This window comes from Littorina saxatilis, linkage group LG13 (assembly GCF_037325665.1).
Source record: "Littorina saxatilis isolate snail1 linkage group LG13, US_GU_Lsax_2.0, whole genome shotgun sequence".
NCBI lineage: Eukaryota > Metazoa > Mollusca > Gastropoda > Littorinimorpha > Littorinidae > Littorina > Littorina saxatilis.
Window position 1 is genome coordinate 637,201 of NC_090257.1, and position 15,922 is coordinate 653,122.

The 15,922-nt window shown below is 45.0% G+C and overlaps 2 protein-coding genes across 2 annotated transcripts in view; both read left to right on the forward strand.

The window, feature by feature from the left end:
* The window catches only part of LOC138946210 (protein FAM124A-like), a 66,766-nt gene extending 53,725 nt beyond the window's left edge, over positions 1-13,041 (forward strand). The window contains exon 4 of the mRNA XM_070317726.1: positions 10,625-13,041. Coding sequence (XP_070173827.1) covers positions 10,625-12,180 — 1,556 coding nt within the window. The 3' untranslated portion in view covers positions 12,181-13,041. The remainder of the gene's footprint in view (positions 1-10,624) is intronic.
* Positions 13,042-13,233: 192 nt separating this feature from the next.
* Positions 13,234-15,922, forward strand: LOC138946211 (sporozoite surface protein 2-like). Its single transcript, XM_070317727.1, has one exon. It carries the CDS (start codon positions 14,388-14,390, stop codon positions 15,411-15,413), a length of 1,026 nt encoding a protein of 341 aa, XP_070173828.1. The 5' UTR covers positions 13,234-14,387; the 3' UTR covers positions 15,414-15,922.

A 15,922-nucleotide genomic window follows, 5' to 3' on the forward strand; every position in this document is an offset into this window, starting at 1 on the left:
CTGTCTCTTGGAATAGTTTTTTTCTTTTTTTCCTGCCTCTCTCCTCCCTTCCTTCGCTAAAATCTTGGTCAAATACACAATTGACGGGAAAAGAGAGAGAGAGAGAGAAAGAGAGAGAGAGAGAGAGAGAGAGAGAGAGAGAGAGAGAGAGAGAGAGAGAGAGAGAGAAAGAGAGAGAGAGAGAGAGACGTTTAGTCAGAAACAACAAATTCAAAAGTCTCTGTTGGGACAATTTCCTGCCAGCAAGTTGAATGTTTGGTTGTGACAGCACACCCCGCCCTTGCCGTCTCCTCGGAAAGCCATTTGCCTTCAACGCAACTTTCAAACAGACCATTGCCTTCAACGCAACTTTCAAACAGACCAGAGTTAAACTCAAAAAGAAAAGGGGACAGTATGTGTGTGTGTGTGTGTGTGTGTGTGTGTGTGTGTGTGTGTGTGTATGTGTGTGTGTGTGTGTGTGTGTGTGTGTGTGTTTGTTTCATACTGTCGGTCCTTTTGCGCCACACGCGCTGGCCAGTTGTGACATGGTATCAAATGACAAACTGAAAACGATAATAATAATTTCTGGAGAAATTTACACTTCATTTACTGAGCAACTCTTTGTGGTGCTTTTCTCCATTTTTTGTTTTAGCCAAGAAGCTAAAGCCTGTTGAAGTAATCTTCATTATGACATGTACAGGATTTTCGTGACCAGCTCGACCCTTCTCGCTGTACGGGTTTTGGCTAGCAAGTTTTTAATAGTCTCCCAGGTTTTCAGTGTCGATCTTTCATTTGTAGGCCGACATTAACTTGATGTTTTGATATCGCTTGACGCGACCTTTTTTTCTGGCGTGTATGTATAAGTGTGCGTAGACATACAAGCCACAGTTTGCCACTGACACCCACTTTCACCATTCATTCATTCATTAACAGCGCGCCTCTCCAAGCAGCAGCAGCTACGTGGATATATCTAGTACTGTAACAGAGACAGTCCTGATCATACTCTGAAAGTGTTTTGTGAGTGTTCCTTAAACAGTTTGTTGCATGCAGTAGCGCGTCTCTCGAAGCATCACACACTGCTTGGACAGTACCTTGATACAGTAAAAGTGTTTTCTGACTGTTCCTTGGTGAGTCCGTTCCATACAGAAGCGCGTCTCTCGAAACAGCAAAAGCTATCTGTACAGTAGCGTACCAGAGATAATCTTGATACTGTAAAAGTGTTTTCTGACATGAGTTCGTTCCATGCAGTAGCGCATCTCCCGAACTCGAAGCAGCAAAAGCTACCTGGACAGTCACAGAAGTATGACAGAGATAGTTGCATACAGTAGCGCCTGTGGGATGAAGTGTTGACTAATGAGAGAGTATTTCGGGACAGACCTGTCATGGTCGTCAATGGTGCTACAGACAAGACATTGTCCTCAGCTTTGGGGGAAGGTATTTCGGGGGAAGGTATTTCGGGGGCATATAAGCCTCACGAGAGTCAGCTTATGTCCGAAGAAAATATCTTGTCACCTTTTTCGACGTGGATGACGTAGGAGTAGGAGGTATTTTTTGTTATTAGAGATTCGCGTGGGAGTGTGGACGATCTTGTGCCTCGTAGCTTAATTAGTCAGTGTAATTGTTGTTGTTGTTGTTATGCTCAAAGCTGCGTCAGTGTCAATTCTTTGCCTGGAAACCTTGGATGGTATTTTTCTTTTTCTTTATTTCATTCTTGTTAAAGTGTCTACATGATCTTAGGTGGGGTTTTTTTTAGAAAAGAGATACGAACTACCTTCCGTCTCGACTTACTTTTTGTTTTACTTAGAAAAATTACAATTACAAAACGAAACTTTGGAAAAATTTGCTCCGATCTTATCTCTGCTGTTTGTGTCCAAGAAAACGTTAGTACCACCACTATAAGCTTGTAGCTTGTACCACCACTATAAGCTTGTAGCTTGTACCACCACTATAAGCTTGTAGCTTGTACCACCACTATAAGCTTGTAGCTTGTACCACCACTATAAGCTTGTAGCTTGTTATTGATTCTGAATATCTGCATCGTGTATGTACCAATCAACGATTAATTAATGCACTTTTTAAACCAACCTTTAGAGACATACCCGCATTTTGCACCCCTTCCTCTCGTCCTCCCCCCCCCCAAAAAAAAAAATTAAGTAAATCGTCAGGAATATTCTCGTCCTCAGTCGGCTTAGCGCTCACTACCTTACTACTGTACAAAGCTGAGCGAAGGCGGAGTGAAGTGTTGAAGTGTCGTACCTGACCTGACGAGACTTATCAGGGTTGGTTTTGTCTTATACCGAGGTGTGGGCTTGTTTTGGAGTGTTTGCACTAGAATACAGACTGCCACTACTATCGATAGATCAGACACAGGTGTGTGCGTCATACTAGGATCAGGACCGCCGTTTCTGGAAGCCCGGGAACGGTTACTGCTTATAGCAACAGGTTCTAATAATGATCTCTAAACGATGACGAAAGGAGTATTGTAAGTGTGTGTGTTTTGCAGCCGTCAAAGTGTCAGTGTCGGGGGTTGCTAACTTTGAGTGGAAATCAAAGCGAGAGGATACACGGGAATGGCTGTAGCAATTGGTTATTATTGTGAGTGATCATTCGATGACTATAGTGATTGCAAGTGCGTGTTGTTTGAAGCCGTGAAAGTGTTGGTGTTGGCGGTTGCTATTTTTACACGCAGTGGAAATCCAAGCGAGTGGTTATACGTGGAGTTGTATGAATAGCCAGCAATTGGTTATAACTGAGGTTGATCATTCGGTGACTATAGTGATTGACAGTGCGTCTGCTCTGAAGCCGTGTTGGTGTTGGCGGTTGCTATTTTTAAACGCAGTGAAAATCGAAGCAAGAGAATATACGTGGAATTGCACGAATTGCCAGAAATTGGTTCTAACTGTGGTTGATCATTCGGTGACTATAGTGATTGCATGTACGTTTGAAGCGGTAACAGTGTCAGTGTTTGGTGGTTGATATTTTTCATTCTAACGGATTTATGGACCAGAGGTTCTCGCAGAATGTCATGGGTACATAGCAGCTGGGTCCAACTGTCCATGATTTCCAAACGATGCCAAAAGTATCCAGTTGCACGTGTGAGTTTTAACACCTTCACAGTGGCGGTGTTGATTGGCTGCTTATGTATTTATAATTAAAGCGGATTTCTAGTCTAGAATATCTGCCCGCTGGATTGCATTTATAGCAACAAATCCTGGAATTGTTTCAGACAGTGGCCAGTCTGGCCGTATGTGGTTTAAATTTGTGAAAGTGTAAGTGTTCGTGGTTTAAGTTGTGACAGATCGCGCGGTGTGGACACGTACATGAAACTGTGGATGTACGCATGTGTGCTTTCCATGTTCATTGGATATTGTAGTTTACAAATAACACATCAACAAACCCCAACAACAATGGAATTTTTCATTTTGGTAAGTTTATTGGAGTTGAAAGTGTGTAAGGTCTGTCTGTCTGTCTGTCTGTCTGTCTGTCTGTCTGTCGTATGTATATATTATCTGTGAAGCCGTGTCTGTTTGCCTTTTTTTTTCTTTTTTCCTCATTCTCTATTTCCTTCTTCTTCCTTTCATCCCCCCCCCCTCCACATCTCATTTTCCTTCTTCCTCTTCTCCTTCATCGTCTTCTCCTCCTTCTCCTCCCCGTCCTTCTCTACCCCCCCCCCCCCCCCCTCGCATTTCTTCTTCCTCTTCAGTGATTAGCAAAAGGGCGTGACAGCGTTGTCCTCGCGCTGAAGAGAAAGTATGGCTGCTCACCACCTGTGTACAATGACGTAGGGGGGGGGGGGGGGGGGAGCTATTGCAGAGTTAAGTGGTGCTTACCCACCTGAATAGGAACACTTTAAGTGATCCAGATTATCTCCCTTTAAAGGCACTGCCCTGTGTGTGCGGGCTTGATTTCTTTATTTTATAAATCAACTTGGTAGATACATTGGTACCGGTGTCTGACGACTTTTAAAATGTAACCGACATTCGATCGTTATGATTATGACGAAAGGCGGATTCTTGTCAGTTACGGAATTAAACAATTAAATCATGTCTACCATGCATACACCATGCAGGAGGTGGACGTGTGTGACTGAGTGGAGGGATGGTCTTGTCCTATGTAAGAGATTGGGCAGATTGGAGATGGCGAGCCTCGTTTACGTGGTGAGGACTGTGCGTCATCCGCATTTTGTGACGTCTGGATCTTGACTTGAAATGAAATTTTACCCCCGACTCCACCCCTCCCCCCCTTTCTTCCCCTCACCGCTGACCCCCCCCCCCCCCCCCCCCCCCCCCCTCCCTTATTTCAAACGGTTAGCTTAGACCATGGGTTTGCTTCAAACGACATCACTGCGAACCTGACTAAATCGGATTTAAAGTTACATACATGTGTACGTTTGTGAGGCTGTCTCAAGGAAGGCACTGTTCCATTGTTGTGGAAAACCTGAACAGTTCAAGAGCTGGAGGTAGAAGCCAGGTACTGTTGACAAAATATTCTTCTGTGCCCTAAACGACGATTAAATAGACGAATAAATTAATAAGTAGATATGCCAGTAGATAACTAAAAAATAAATAAGTAAGTAGATAAATAATACATACATTAGAAACAAAAAAAGTATTAAAAAAAAACCCACCCCAGTGATCAGGATACTAGCCACCAAAATCAACATACGAATTTCTAAATGTTTAAATGGTGTCATGAACTTGTACAATTTGAGTCTACGTTCAAGCTCTGTGTCTGCATAATATGATGCGTATACGTTTCCACTCATTTCTACAAGCCCTTTCTCGCGCTTCATCTGTGATTAACCCATGACTATTTTAATCTAATATTTGGCGTTTATTTTCATTTGTAGGGTTTGGTGTCTTCTAGATCCTGCCAGAATGCACAGATATGATGAAGGTCTCATCTGTGTGTATGTTTGTTTGTCTGTTGGTTTCATGTTTACCTGAAGCTGTACATGCACATGGAAGTCCTTCTGACTTTTTATTTGCCTACCTGCCTGTGTGTCTGCCTATCTGTACGCCCTTGTGTCTGTCTGTCTGTCTGTCTGTTTGTCTGTCTGTCTGTCTGTCTGTCTGTCTCTACCTGTTGCCTTATCTCTTCTCTCTCCCTCTCTCTCTCTCACTCTCTCTCTCTCTCCCACTTTCTCTCTCTCCCACTTTCTCTCTCTCCCACTTTCTCTCTCCCACTTTCTCTCTCTCTCTCTCTCTCTCCCACTTTCTCTCTCTCTCTCTCTCTCTCTCTCTCTCACTCTTTCTCTCTCTCTCTCTGTTCCCCCTCTATCTCCTCATCCCCTCTCTAGCTCTCTCTGTTCACCATAGTGAAAGCCAGTAAGCAAATGGCACAATGGAACGTTAAGCGATTCTGATTGTCTGTCGAAGGTGTGCCAAACGATATCGTGACCGGAGAGACGAGAGAGTTGTTTCCGTGTGCAAACAGGAGCACACGCTCTTCTGCTATGGCAATAGTCACGTGGGCTTTCTGCTGAGAATACAGTGACCTCCCTTTAATGACTTCCAGAAATCTGAAAAAATAGGTCTTGAAATGGAGTGGGTTGGAATAGGGAGTTACATTTAGAATTCTCATTTTTTGTAATTTCTCTCTCTTTTTATTTTTAATTCCGAAAATCTGAAGAAAAAACTAGGGTCTTGAGTCGTAAAAGGGAGGGGGCTGTGGGGGGGGGGGGGGGGGGGGTCACTGTAGTGGTCTACTGTGTGTCTTCTGTGCTGTAATGAGAAATTCTTTTTAAACTACAGTCACGTTTCAATCAGTCTAAAAATAGGCTGCATGTGGAAAGGAAACACTGACACATATTTTCTTCCTCTTCCTCCTCCTTTTTCTCTGCTTCCCCTTCTTCTTGACGTATCACATGTCAGTGGTAATTATTCCCCCTCCCCCCCCCCCTCCCTTTTAGTCAGCTAAGGCAGGTCCTAAGTCGTCCTAAGTCGTCCTAAGTCGTCCTAAGTCGTCAACATACTTTGTTCGTTTATCAAGACAAAGGTAACTGTGTTTTAGACATACAACTCCATCTAGCCATCAACAATATCAATCGTTAATTTTATCTGATTACATTCCTTTCAGCGTTATAAACCACATGCTAACAACATCGATGGAATATGTGGGAGTTTATGAGATGACATCAAATGATGAAGTGGTTTCATCCATTTCTTTCCTTCAACAAATAACTTCAGCAACAACCTGTTGCAGTCATGTGGTAAACGTTGAAGCTCAGATTAGACAATGTTGAAGGTGGGATTGAACCAGACGCCCAAGTTTCTCTCTGAAAGAAAAAAAAGGTCTGCGTCGGCGTTCATGTTGTAATTGTCTTCTCCACTTGGCCACCTGTGTATTTAGCTCCCCTTGGCTGATTTTCTCGGGTTACAAGTCAAACAAACAGTATCAGGTTTCCAGCTCGCCGCTTTTGATCGCTGAAAACAGTGTCTAACAGCAAGTAGCAGCCCTTTTTGAACGGTGTCATAACTGCTCCATATTCATGTTTACCTGAGTACTCATTGCCGCCCGTTCCAGGAACCTTTCCAAGTGGTGTGAAGGGGTGTGAAAAGGAGTGACTTAGGCGTTAATCCTGTTGGCAAATTAGGACGTGTAACTGGGTCTTGCTTTCAACCTGTGTCCTCCCTTTATTGCCTTTCCGGCGCCTGAAGGTTAATGAATGGACAACAAGGTAAAGGAGCAGAGACGTATTTTATGTTGAGGGAGAACAGGCCAAAGAATCCAAGACTTGGTTATTTATGTTGTAGAGTAGCAGCCCAAAGAACAACAAAATCCAGATTGTTTAGGCTGGCAATTGTTTATTTATGTAGAGGAAGAACAGGTCAAAGATTCAAGGACTTGGTTAATTATGTTGAAAGAAGAACAAGCCTGTGAATCAAAAACGTGGTTACCTATGTTGAAAGAAGAACAGGCCAAAGATTCAAGGATTTAGTTTTTATGTTGAGGAAAGAACAGGCCAAAGTATCAAGTACTTGGTTATTGATGTTGTGGAATAGCAGGCCAAAGTATCAAGTACTTGGTTATTGATGTTGTGGAATAGCAGGCCAAAGTATCAAGTACTTGGTTATTAATTTTGTGGAATAGCAGGCCAAAGTATCAAGTACTTGGTTATTGATGTTGTGGAATAGCAGGCCAAAGAACCGATTATTTATGTTGAGGAAAACACATGCCAAAGGATCAATTGGTTATTTACGCAGAGGAAGAACAGGTCAACGAATCAAAGAACATATTGTTTATGTTTAGGAAAGAACAGACCAAAGAATCGAAGACTTGGTTAATTATGTTGAGAGAACAACAGGCCTGTGAATCGAAGACGTGGTTATTCATGTTGAGACAGAGGTGTCATTTGTTTTTAATAAGACAGGCCAAGGAAATAGGGATTTGTTGATTACTGATTGCAAGGAAACAAGAGTATGCCTTATTTCATTAAGCATGCGCAGAACAGAATTATACTTTGCGATTTCGAACACAGTAACAGCCTACTCAGAACACGAAGATTCAAAACTGTTTTTCGTTAAAGGCAATTCTCGACGACGCATCAGTTTTGTGGTAGTTTGAAAACCAAACACGATTGAATTGCAGCAGTTAGGAGAAAATCTTTTGTGAGTTACGAAGAAGCTGCACCGTTTTGAAGAAGAAAGTCGGAGGAATATTTCAGTTGATACGTTTTGCTGATAGATCCTACTACTGTTTGGTGGATACAATCTGCAGTTAAGACAGCGAGGCTATTTGAGTTTAGTTTGTTTAAGATAACTGATACCAGTCCAACGTTTCTATGGCGGGGCCATTTGGGGTTTTCATGTTTTCCGGAAGCGGAGAATCCCAGAAACTGACTCCCATTCTTCCGGTGTTAAGAAGTGAATGTGACGTCAAGAGGGTCAGACTGGCTTTGATGTGCCGATGTTTTGACCCGAGAGTGTTCTAAAGCGAGATGTCATTGATGGTGTTGCAGTAAACACCTTTACTGTTTAGTCACGCATTCGCAAGGCTGAATGAGGGAAGACTTACAGATCCTTATTTTGATTAGAAATCTTTTCATCTCTCCCGAAAAAATCCCACATACACACACACACAGACACACACGCACGCACACACGCACGCACAAACGCACGCACACACGCACGCACACCCACAACCACACACGCGCACGCACGCACGCATGCACGCACACAGACGTATATACACACACAAACACACACGCACGCACGCACACGCACACAGAGGGAGTGGCGAGGGGTACGGTTAATCATAATCATAAATGTCCACGTCACTATGCGGATGAAGACACTGAGACATCAATAGTCTAAAGATCGTCACAAGTCCAACACACTCAACAGCGGACAGTTTTAGTTATCACAAGGTGGCCATTTTAGGGCCAGTTTGACACTCATCCCCCTCCCCCTCCCCCTCCCCCTCCCCCTCCCCCTCCCCCTCTTTCTTCTTCGTAGACGATGTCAACAATTGTGTAGTCGCTGTGGATATTAAACACGACAAGCAAAGACACATCTCTCTTTCGTTTTTTGTAATTGCCAATCGTTGGACCTCGATCCCGACAAAAAGGTAAAACATTTGTATTTTCCTTTTGTACATTCCACAATGCCAAGGGAACTATTTCAAATTCTACTGGCGTGGCATGGGTAAACAAACAATCAACAAATGTCAGAATGTGACTCATCCTGATAACAATGTGACTCATCCTGATAACAATGTGATTCATCCTGATAACAATTTTAAGAAGAAAAAGATGTTCCTGCGAGGACCTTTGCAAACGTCGGTACAGATGTTGTTTTTGCCAAAAAATCGAAATCAAAAACCAAAATAACAATTCAACAATGCCCTGCGAAGTCTTCTCGTTTTCAATATTGATACAGTTAGCAGTGCTTGATATAGACACTGACTCTGTCAATATTGATACAGTTAGCAGTGCTTGATATAGACACTGACTCTATCAATATTGATACAGTTAGCAGTGCTTGATATAGACACCGACTCTATCAATATTGATACAGTTAGCAGTGCTTGATATAGACACCGACTCTATCAATATTGATACAGTTAGCAGTGCTTGATATAGACACCGACTCTATCAATATTGATACAGTTAGCAGTGCTTGATATAGACACCGACTCTATCAATATTGATACAGTTAGCAGTGCTTGATGTAGACACCGACTCTATCAATATTGATACAGTTAGCAGTGCTTGATATAGACACCGACTCCACTGTTTCATCCGTATGCGATTGAAAGGTATTGATAGCAGTCGTGTGTCAGGAGAGTCCGAAGTCTGTTCAAACAGCGCTCGTAGATAGCGTGAACTAGCAGCATGCTGAGAAAGATTGTGGAATGGAATGTGCTAGATTTTGCCACCCATAGTTCGATTAGATTGGAATTTGGTTCTGTCAGAGACAGACATAGAGACGCAGACATGCACACACAGAGGCACAGGCACAGAGAGAGAGAGAGAGAGAGAGAGAGAGAGAGATATATATATATAGAGAGAGACAGAGACACAGACACAGAGAGAGACAGAGAGAGACAGAGAGAGACAAAGACAGAGACACAGAGAGAGACAGAGAGAGACAGAGACAGAAACGGACAGACAGACAGACAGACACACACACACACACACACAAACACACACACACACACACACATACAGATACGTGTGCGCTCACACACACACACACACACACACCAACTCCCCCCTCCCACACACACACACTTACACCTCCTCTCAATTCCTATGCTGTACTACCAAGCAGAGTTTCCTTTATCATTAAATGCCACCCTCCACCCTCCACCCTCCACCCTCCACCCTTACACGGTACTATACCCGGAGTGACATTCCAAACAGGAGTACATTCCACCCGGGCGATAAAGGAAGCAATGATTTCAGTCCTGACCATTGCTCAAACACGATACCTCTGATTCTGCCTCATTTGGTCGACCATAGACTTTCCCCATCGCGTTACTTGCGCTGTATTAACCCTATGATTGCAATCGAGAACCGAGTATGGCAAGCCATCGTTGCTACAATATGGAGGCCAATGCTTTATCTCGGAGTTTGCTTGTATGTCTCAGCCTTTGATTGTGGTATGCTGATTTATGAAGACCTGCTTATAAGTGAAGCGTGTATTTGTGTTACTTCGTCTTCTTCGTCTTATGCTGTTTGTGCATAGCACGGCTCAGGAAAGTTTAAAGAGATTGGATCTATTCCAAACAAGTTCATAATTATGGTCGAACCCGTTTATTTACTACTTGTTTTTACTCAAATGTGTCTTTGGCTGGTACAGATATACGCAAATATGTGTTCTCTCTATGTCTGTGTCTGTCTTTCGGTCTGTGCGTCTCTCTCTCTCTCTCTCTCTCTCTCTCTCTCTCTCTCTCTCTCTCTCTCTCTCTCTCTCTCTCTCTCTCTCTCTCTCTCTAGCTGTCTGTCTGTCTGTCTGTCTCTCCTCTCTGTCTCTGTCTCTCTCTCTCCCTCTCCCTACAGTCTCTGTCTCTCTCTCTCTGTCTGTCTGTCAATCTGTCTGACTTTCTGTCTGTCTGTCAATCTGTCTGACTTTCTATTGTAGAACAAATACAGAACCAAATGTCCAGTGACTGAAGATGCTCTTTGTTGGTGTGTTTGCAGGCAGCACGGCGTCCTCCACTGCCTCTTCTCGGTCGGAGGTAGACATGTTCGAGAGCGGCTCCACTGCCTCTTCCGCTTCCGGTTCGGAAATGGACGTCATGGCTCTGCGAGACCCAGCGAGACTGACCTTCGAACTTTCGGTGGATCCGCACGAGGTCTACCCTCTCCTGGATCTGTACGAAGCCCTCACCGGCTGGATCGATCCGGATCTCAGGCTCTTCCACGCAGCGGAGAGGGAGACGGTCAGTTCCAACACAGCGAACAAGTGCCACCAGCAACACTCCGGTGCCAGGAAAGGGATACTGGTCAACAAGCACAACGTCAACAACAACCGTCACAGGAATCTTTCCACATTTCGGGGAGGTCAGCACTTCATCGACGAAGGGGAGACGGTGTTTCGGAACAACGCCAACGACGAAGTGAGGCTGGAGGAAGGGTCGCCGCCTGTGTCTGTGGTGCTGTTTCTGTACGAGGAAGAGACCTGCTCTGGCGGCAGAGTGGACAGTGTCCGGCAGTGCATGGAGCGAGCTCCCTGGAAGCTGCACCACTGCGAGAGGGCGTCGCGGAGGAATCTCAACCTGAACCCCAAATCCTTGGACTATTTCTTCCTCTCGGAGGACCTTCCGCTGTGGAGCGTGCGGCAGGTGCACTATGGCAAGGAACACATCCGCATCGTGGTGCAAACGAAGGACGACACGTGGCTGGACATGGTGCAGTTCTACAAACTCATCCTCGGTTTCGAGCCGGACCTTCTCAGAGACGACTTCTGCCTCTTCACCGTGCACTCGCAGATCAACTTCGACATCCAGTTCGCGCTGAAGCGGGAAGGCCCGACGACTTCGACTCAACCTTCGACCCGCCAGAGCGTGAGGTTGAAGTTCAAGGTCGCGGAGCTGGGTCGGCTTGTGCCTCTATTTCCCAACGTCTGTCAGCCCATCTCCGAGGCCTGCTGGCTGACCACTGACCATGACGGCAACCAGGTGCTGCTGGACGTCACGGCTCACTGCTCCGGCGGCAGCAGCACTACGTCATCCGGCAGCGACCGCGCGTCATCTGAGTCCTGCGCCAGCGCCTCGGGGTCTGACGTCAGTTTCGACAGCCACGACTCGGGGCCCAGCCAGGCCAGCACGTGCAGCTATGACGACAGGAGCTGTGCGGGCCCTCGCTCCACCCTCCACAACTTCAAGCGCACCAAGTCCCACTCAGTGCTCAGCAACCTTAGCGGCAGTAGTGGCGGCAGCAGCAAGAGTCAGAGACGCGTGACGTTTTGTTTTGATGACGTCCCTCCCGCATCTACGTCACCGCCAAAATGTGACGTCGAGAGTCGTCTTCTGTCACCTGCTGCTGCTGCTTCTTCTCGGTTAAAAGCAGCGCTTGTCTCTTCGCGTGTGTCCACATCCCCCTCCTCCTCCCCCACCCCGTCTACATCGCCATCAAACTCTTCGTCAATATCTTCTGTGCCCGAGATGATGTTTCCGCTCAAGTTTGACACTTGCCCCACTGCCCCTCTGTCTAAAAACAATACACGTGAAGAACAGATAGGCTTCTATGTATAGCACGTGCTCTGTAGGTTGTGAAATACATGCATGATAGCCTGCGGTGTTGGCCAAACTCAAGGCGGCACTTTATATTCTGCGTGTAAGGTCTGAGATTTGACTGCAGAAGTTAAAGCTAAGAGGCTTCGGACTCCAAAAGCAGAGTTCCTTTGTGCTGTTCAATTTTCACAATTAAAAATCATTTTAATATTTTATTTAGCTGAATGGACTAGAAACAAGGACGATCAGAAGAAACTTGCCTCATAATAATGTCGCCTGTAACGATGTGGATCACTGGTTTGTGAGTGAACTACTGATATAGCAACCTCGCCAAGTACTTACACCTCGGACACATTGTGTCGTTGTCTTGACGACGAGGACTGTTCTTTGGCTGAACATAGAGATTTGCTGTGGTGGACAGTTTCCCCAGTGTTTTGAATCAAGCGAGGAAATATGACAGATGTGTGTTAGTGGATTTGTCCACAGTGCTTTGCATAAAGCACAAGACTAAGAAACAGCAGATTTGACTTTACTGCTGTGCCTCGTTTCTTTCAGCACACGCAGAATGACACAATTGTTGGTTGTGACATAAAGTGTTGGCAGTGACAACAACAAACAACAAGTCGCGTAAGGCAAAATTACTACATTTAGTCAAGCTGTGGAACTCACAGAATGAAACTGAACGCACTGCATTTTTTCACAATGACCGTAGTCCGCCGCTTGTGCATAACGGAGTGAAACTAACGAGCCTGTTCAGCGGGGTAGTGGTTTCGCTGTGCTGCATAGCACGCTTTTCTGTACCTCTCTTCGTTTTAACTTTGTGAGCGTGTTTTTAATCCAAACATATCATATCTATATGTTTTTGGAATCAGGAACCGACAAGGAATAAGATGAAATTGTTTTTAAATCGATTTCGGAAATTTAATTTTGATCACAAATTGTTATATTTTTAATTTTCAGAGCTAGTTTTTAATCCAAATATAACATATTTATATGTTTTTGGAATCAAAAAATGACAAAGAATAAGATGAAATTGTTTTTGGATCGTTTAATAAAAAAAATAGTTTTAATTACAAGTTTTCGATTTTTAATGACCAAACTCACACATTAGTTTTTAACCCACCAAGCTGAAATGCAATACCAAACCCCGGCCTTCGTCAAAAATTGCCTTGCCAAAATTTCAATCAATTTGATTAAAAAATGAGGGTGTGACAGTGCCGCCTCAACTTTTAGAAAAAACCGGATATGACGTCATCAAATGTATTTATCGAAAAAATGAAAAAAAACTCCGGGGATATCATACCCAGGAACTCTCATGTCAAATTTCATAAAGATCGGTCCAGTAGTTTAGTCTGAATCGCTCTACACACACACACGCACAGACACACACACACACACACACACACACACACACACACACACACACACACACACACATACACCACGACCCTCGTCTCGATTCCCCCTCTATGTTAGGAAAAAAACAAGCAAAGAAACAAAACTCAAAATGATCTCTTCAAGATGTAGTGCAGGTGGCGATGAACTGTCAATGACAAACAGAGTGAACTCCCTTGTGTGGTACGATGATGGTGGGTCCTGTCCCGCATGTTCTTTGCCTATGAGGGAACTGCAATGGCTAGTCGCTCACAGTGACAACGAGCAACACGTTGGATACACCTGGCAACAGAGCTGTGGGGAGACGAAATGAACATGTGCATTTATCCTCGATATGTGGCACTTTAATCTTCCAACATACTCCAAGGGTTGTGAGAATATTCTTGAAGGAAACGTCCCAAGAATCCGAGTTTAGTACAGACTGTTGCCAAAATCATAATCGCTGTCGTCGTCACTGTCATTGTCGTCGAGGACGGCATCATCATTATCATCGTATTCGTCGATGTTGACAAAAGGAGCCAAACTTTAGCAGCATTGTTGGAAAACACATTGTCATGATTATTTATGATACTGGCAGCAAGAACAGATACCACGGACACGCGTATGCGTGAGTCTGGAGGTGCCTGGTCACCAACAATGTCACGAAGAGTGCGAAATAATTCTAGCAATGGGAACAGTAGCAGAGTTGCCTTTAAATGTTCATAACATGTGCACATGCCTTGGTATGAACTTGGTATCGTGCGAACATTCACGTGTGTTAAGTGCTTACATTTTTGCTCTGCGGGCCACTGAAACTGTTACCTTCTTGGCTTTTGTCCGCAGGACTGTCTTGAATGATTACAATGCTGATATTAATATTTTGTTTGTATGCTATTTATACGATATATAGTTCGCATGTCAATTTGTTTCTGTGTAATTCTTGGGGAAGAAATGGAAGCAGACGCACACCCAAAGTGCCTGCTGCGCCTCGTGAAGACAGTTCGCCTCGTGAAGACAGTGCGCCTCGTGAAGACAGTGCGCCTCGTGAAGACAGTGCGCCTCGTGAAGACAGTTCGCCTCGTGAAGACAGCGCGCCTCGTGAAGACAGTGCGCCTCGTGAAGACAGTGCGCCTCGTGAAGACAGTGCGCCTCGTGAAGACAGTTCGCCTCGTGAAGACAGTGCGCCTCGTGAAGACAGTTCGCCTTGTGAAGACAGTTCGCCTCGTGAAGACAGTGCGCCTCGTGAAGACAGTTCGCCTCGTGAAGACAGTTCGCCTCGTGAAGACAGTGCGCCTCGTGAAGACAGTGCGCCTCGTGAAGACAGTTCGCCTCGTGAAGACAGTGCGCCTCGTGAAGACAGTTCGCCTCGTGAAGACAGTGCGCCTCGTGAAGACAGTGCGCCTCGTGAAGACAGTGCGCCTCGTGAAGACAGTTCGCCTCGTGAAGACAGTGCGCCTCGTGAAGACAGTTCGCCTCGTGAAGACAGTGCGCCTCGTGAAGACAGTGCGCCTCGTGAAGACAGTTCGCATCGTGAAGACAGTTCGCCTCGTGAAGACAGTGCGCCTCGTGAAGACAGTGCGCCTCGTGAAGACAGTTCGCCTCGTGAAGACAGTTCGCCTCGTGAAGACAGTGCGCCTCGTGAAGACAGTGCGCCTCGTGAAGACAGTGCGCCTCGTGAAGACAGTGCGCCTCGTGAAGACAGTTTGCCTCGTGAAGACAGTGCGCCTCGTGAAGACAGTTCGCCTCGTGAAGACAGTTCGCCTCAACGTCTCAGATCTGCACAGGCTTTAACACAGGATAAGACCATCCCTCCACTTGGTCACATACCACAAATTAACACCCTGACAGATTGCTTTGGTGATATGAATTGTTATAATTAATTCATATACGAAAACCCGATCTACTGTCCTTTTACGAAATTAATTCTTCAACAGAAATCCCACTGTGGTCTGAGAACACCCAGGCTGTTGATTGTGTTGTATGTGACCAAGTGGAGGGATGGTCGGATCACAGGTAAAAGCCTGACTATATCTGAGATGAGGAAGCGAACTGTTTTTACGAGACGGAGTTAGCCTTTAAACAATGAACCGAACACTTTCGTGACAAGGGAGGAAAGCCATGCATGAATTGGTGTTGAATAAAATGGGGTTATCTGCCTTGGTTTTGTGCTGTCTTCGTGGCAAAAACTCCAATCGATTTGGGTGAGGAATCAAAATGAGTGACAGAAAACAGGAATGCGGATCATACGCGTATTATTCTTTTCCTGCCTCCGGTCTTTTGTTCTTCTCCTTGAAAAGACTTCGTATGCTGTTTGCGACATACATTTGTTAATGGAATGTTGAATGAGCTTTGTGCATTTTGTGCCGCCTTGAAAATAAACTGTTGTACC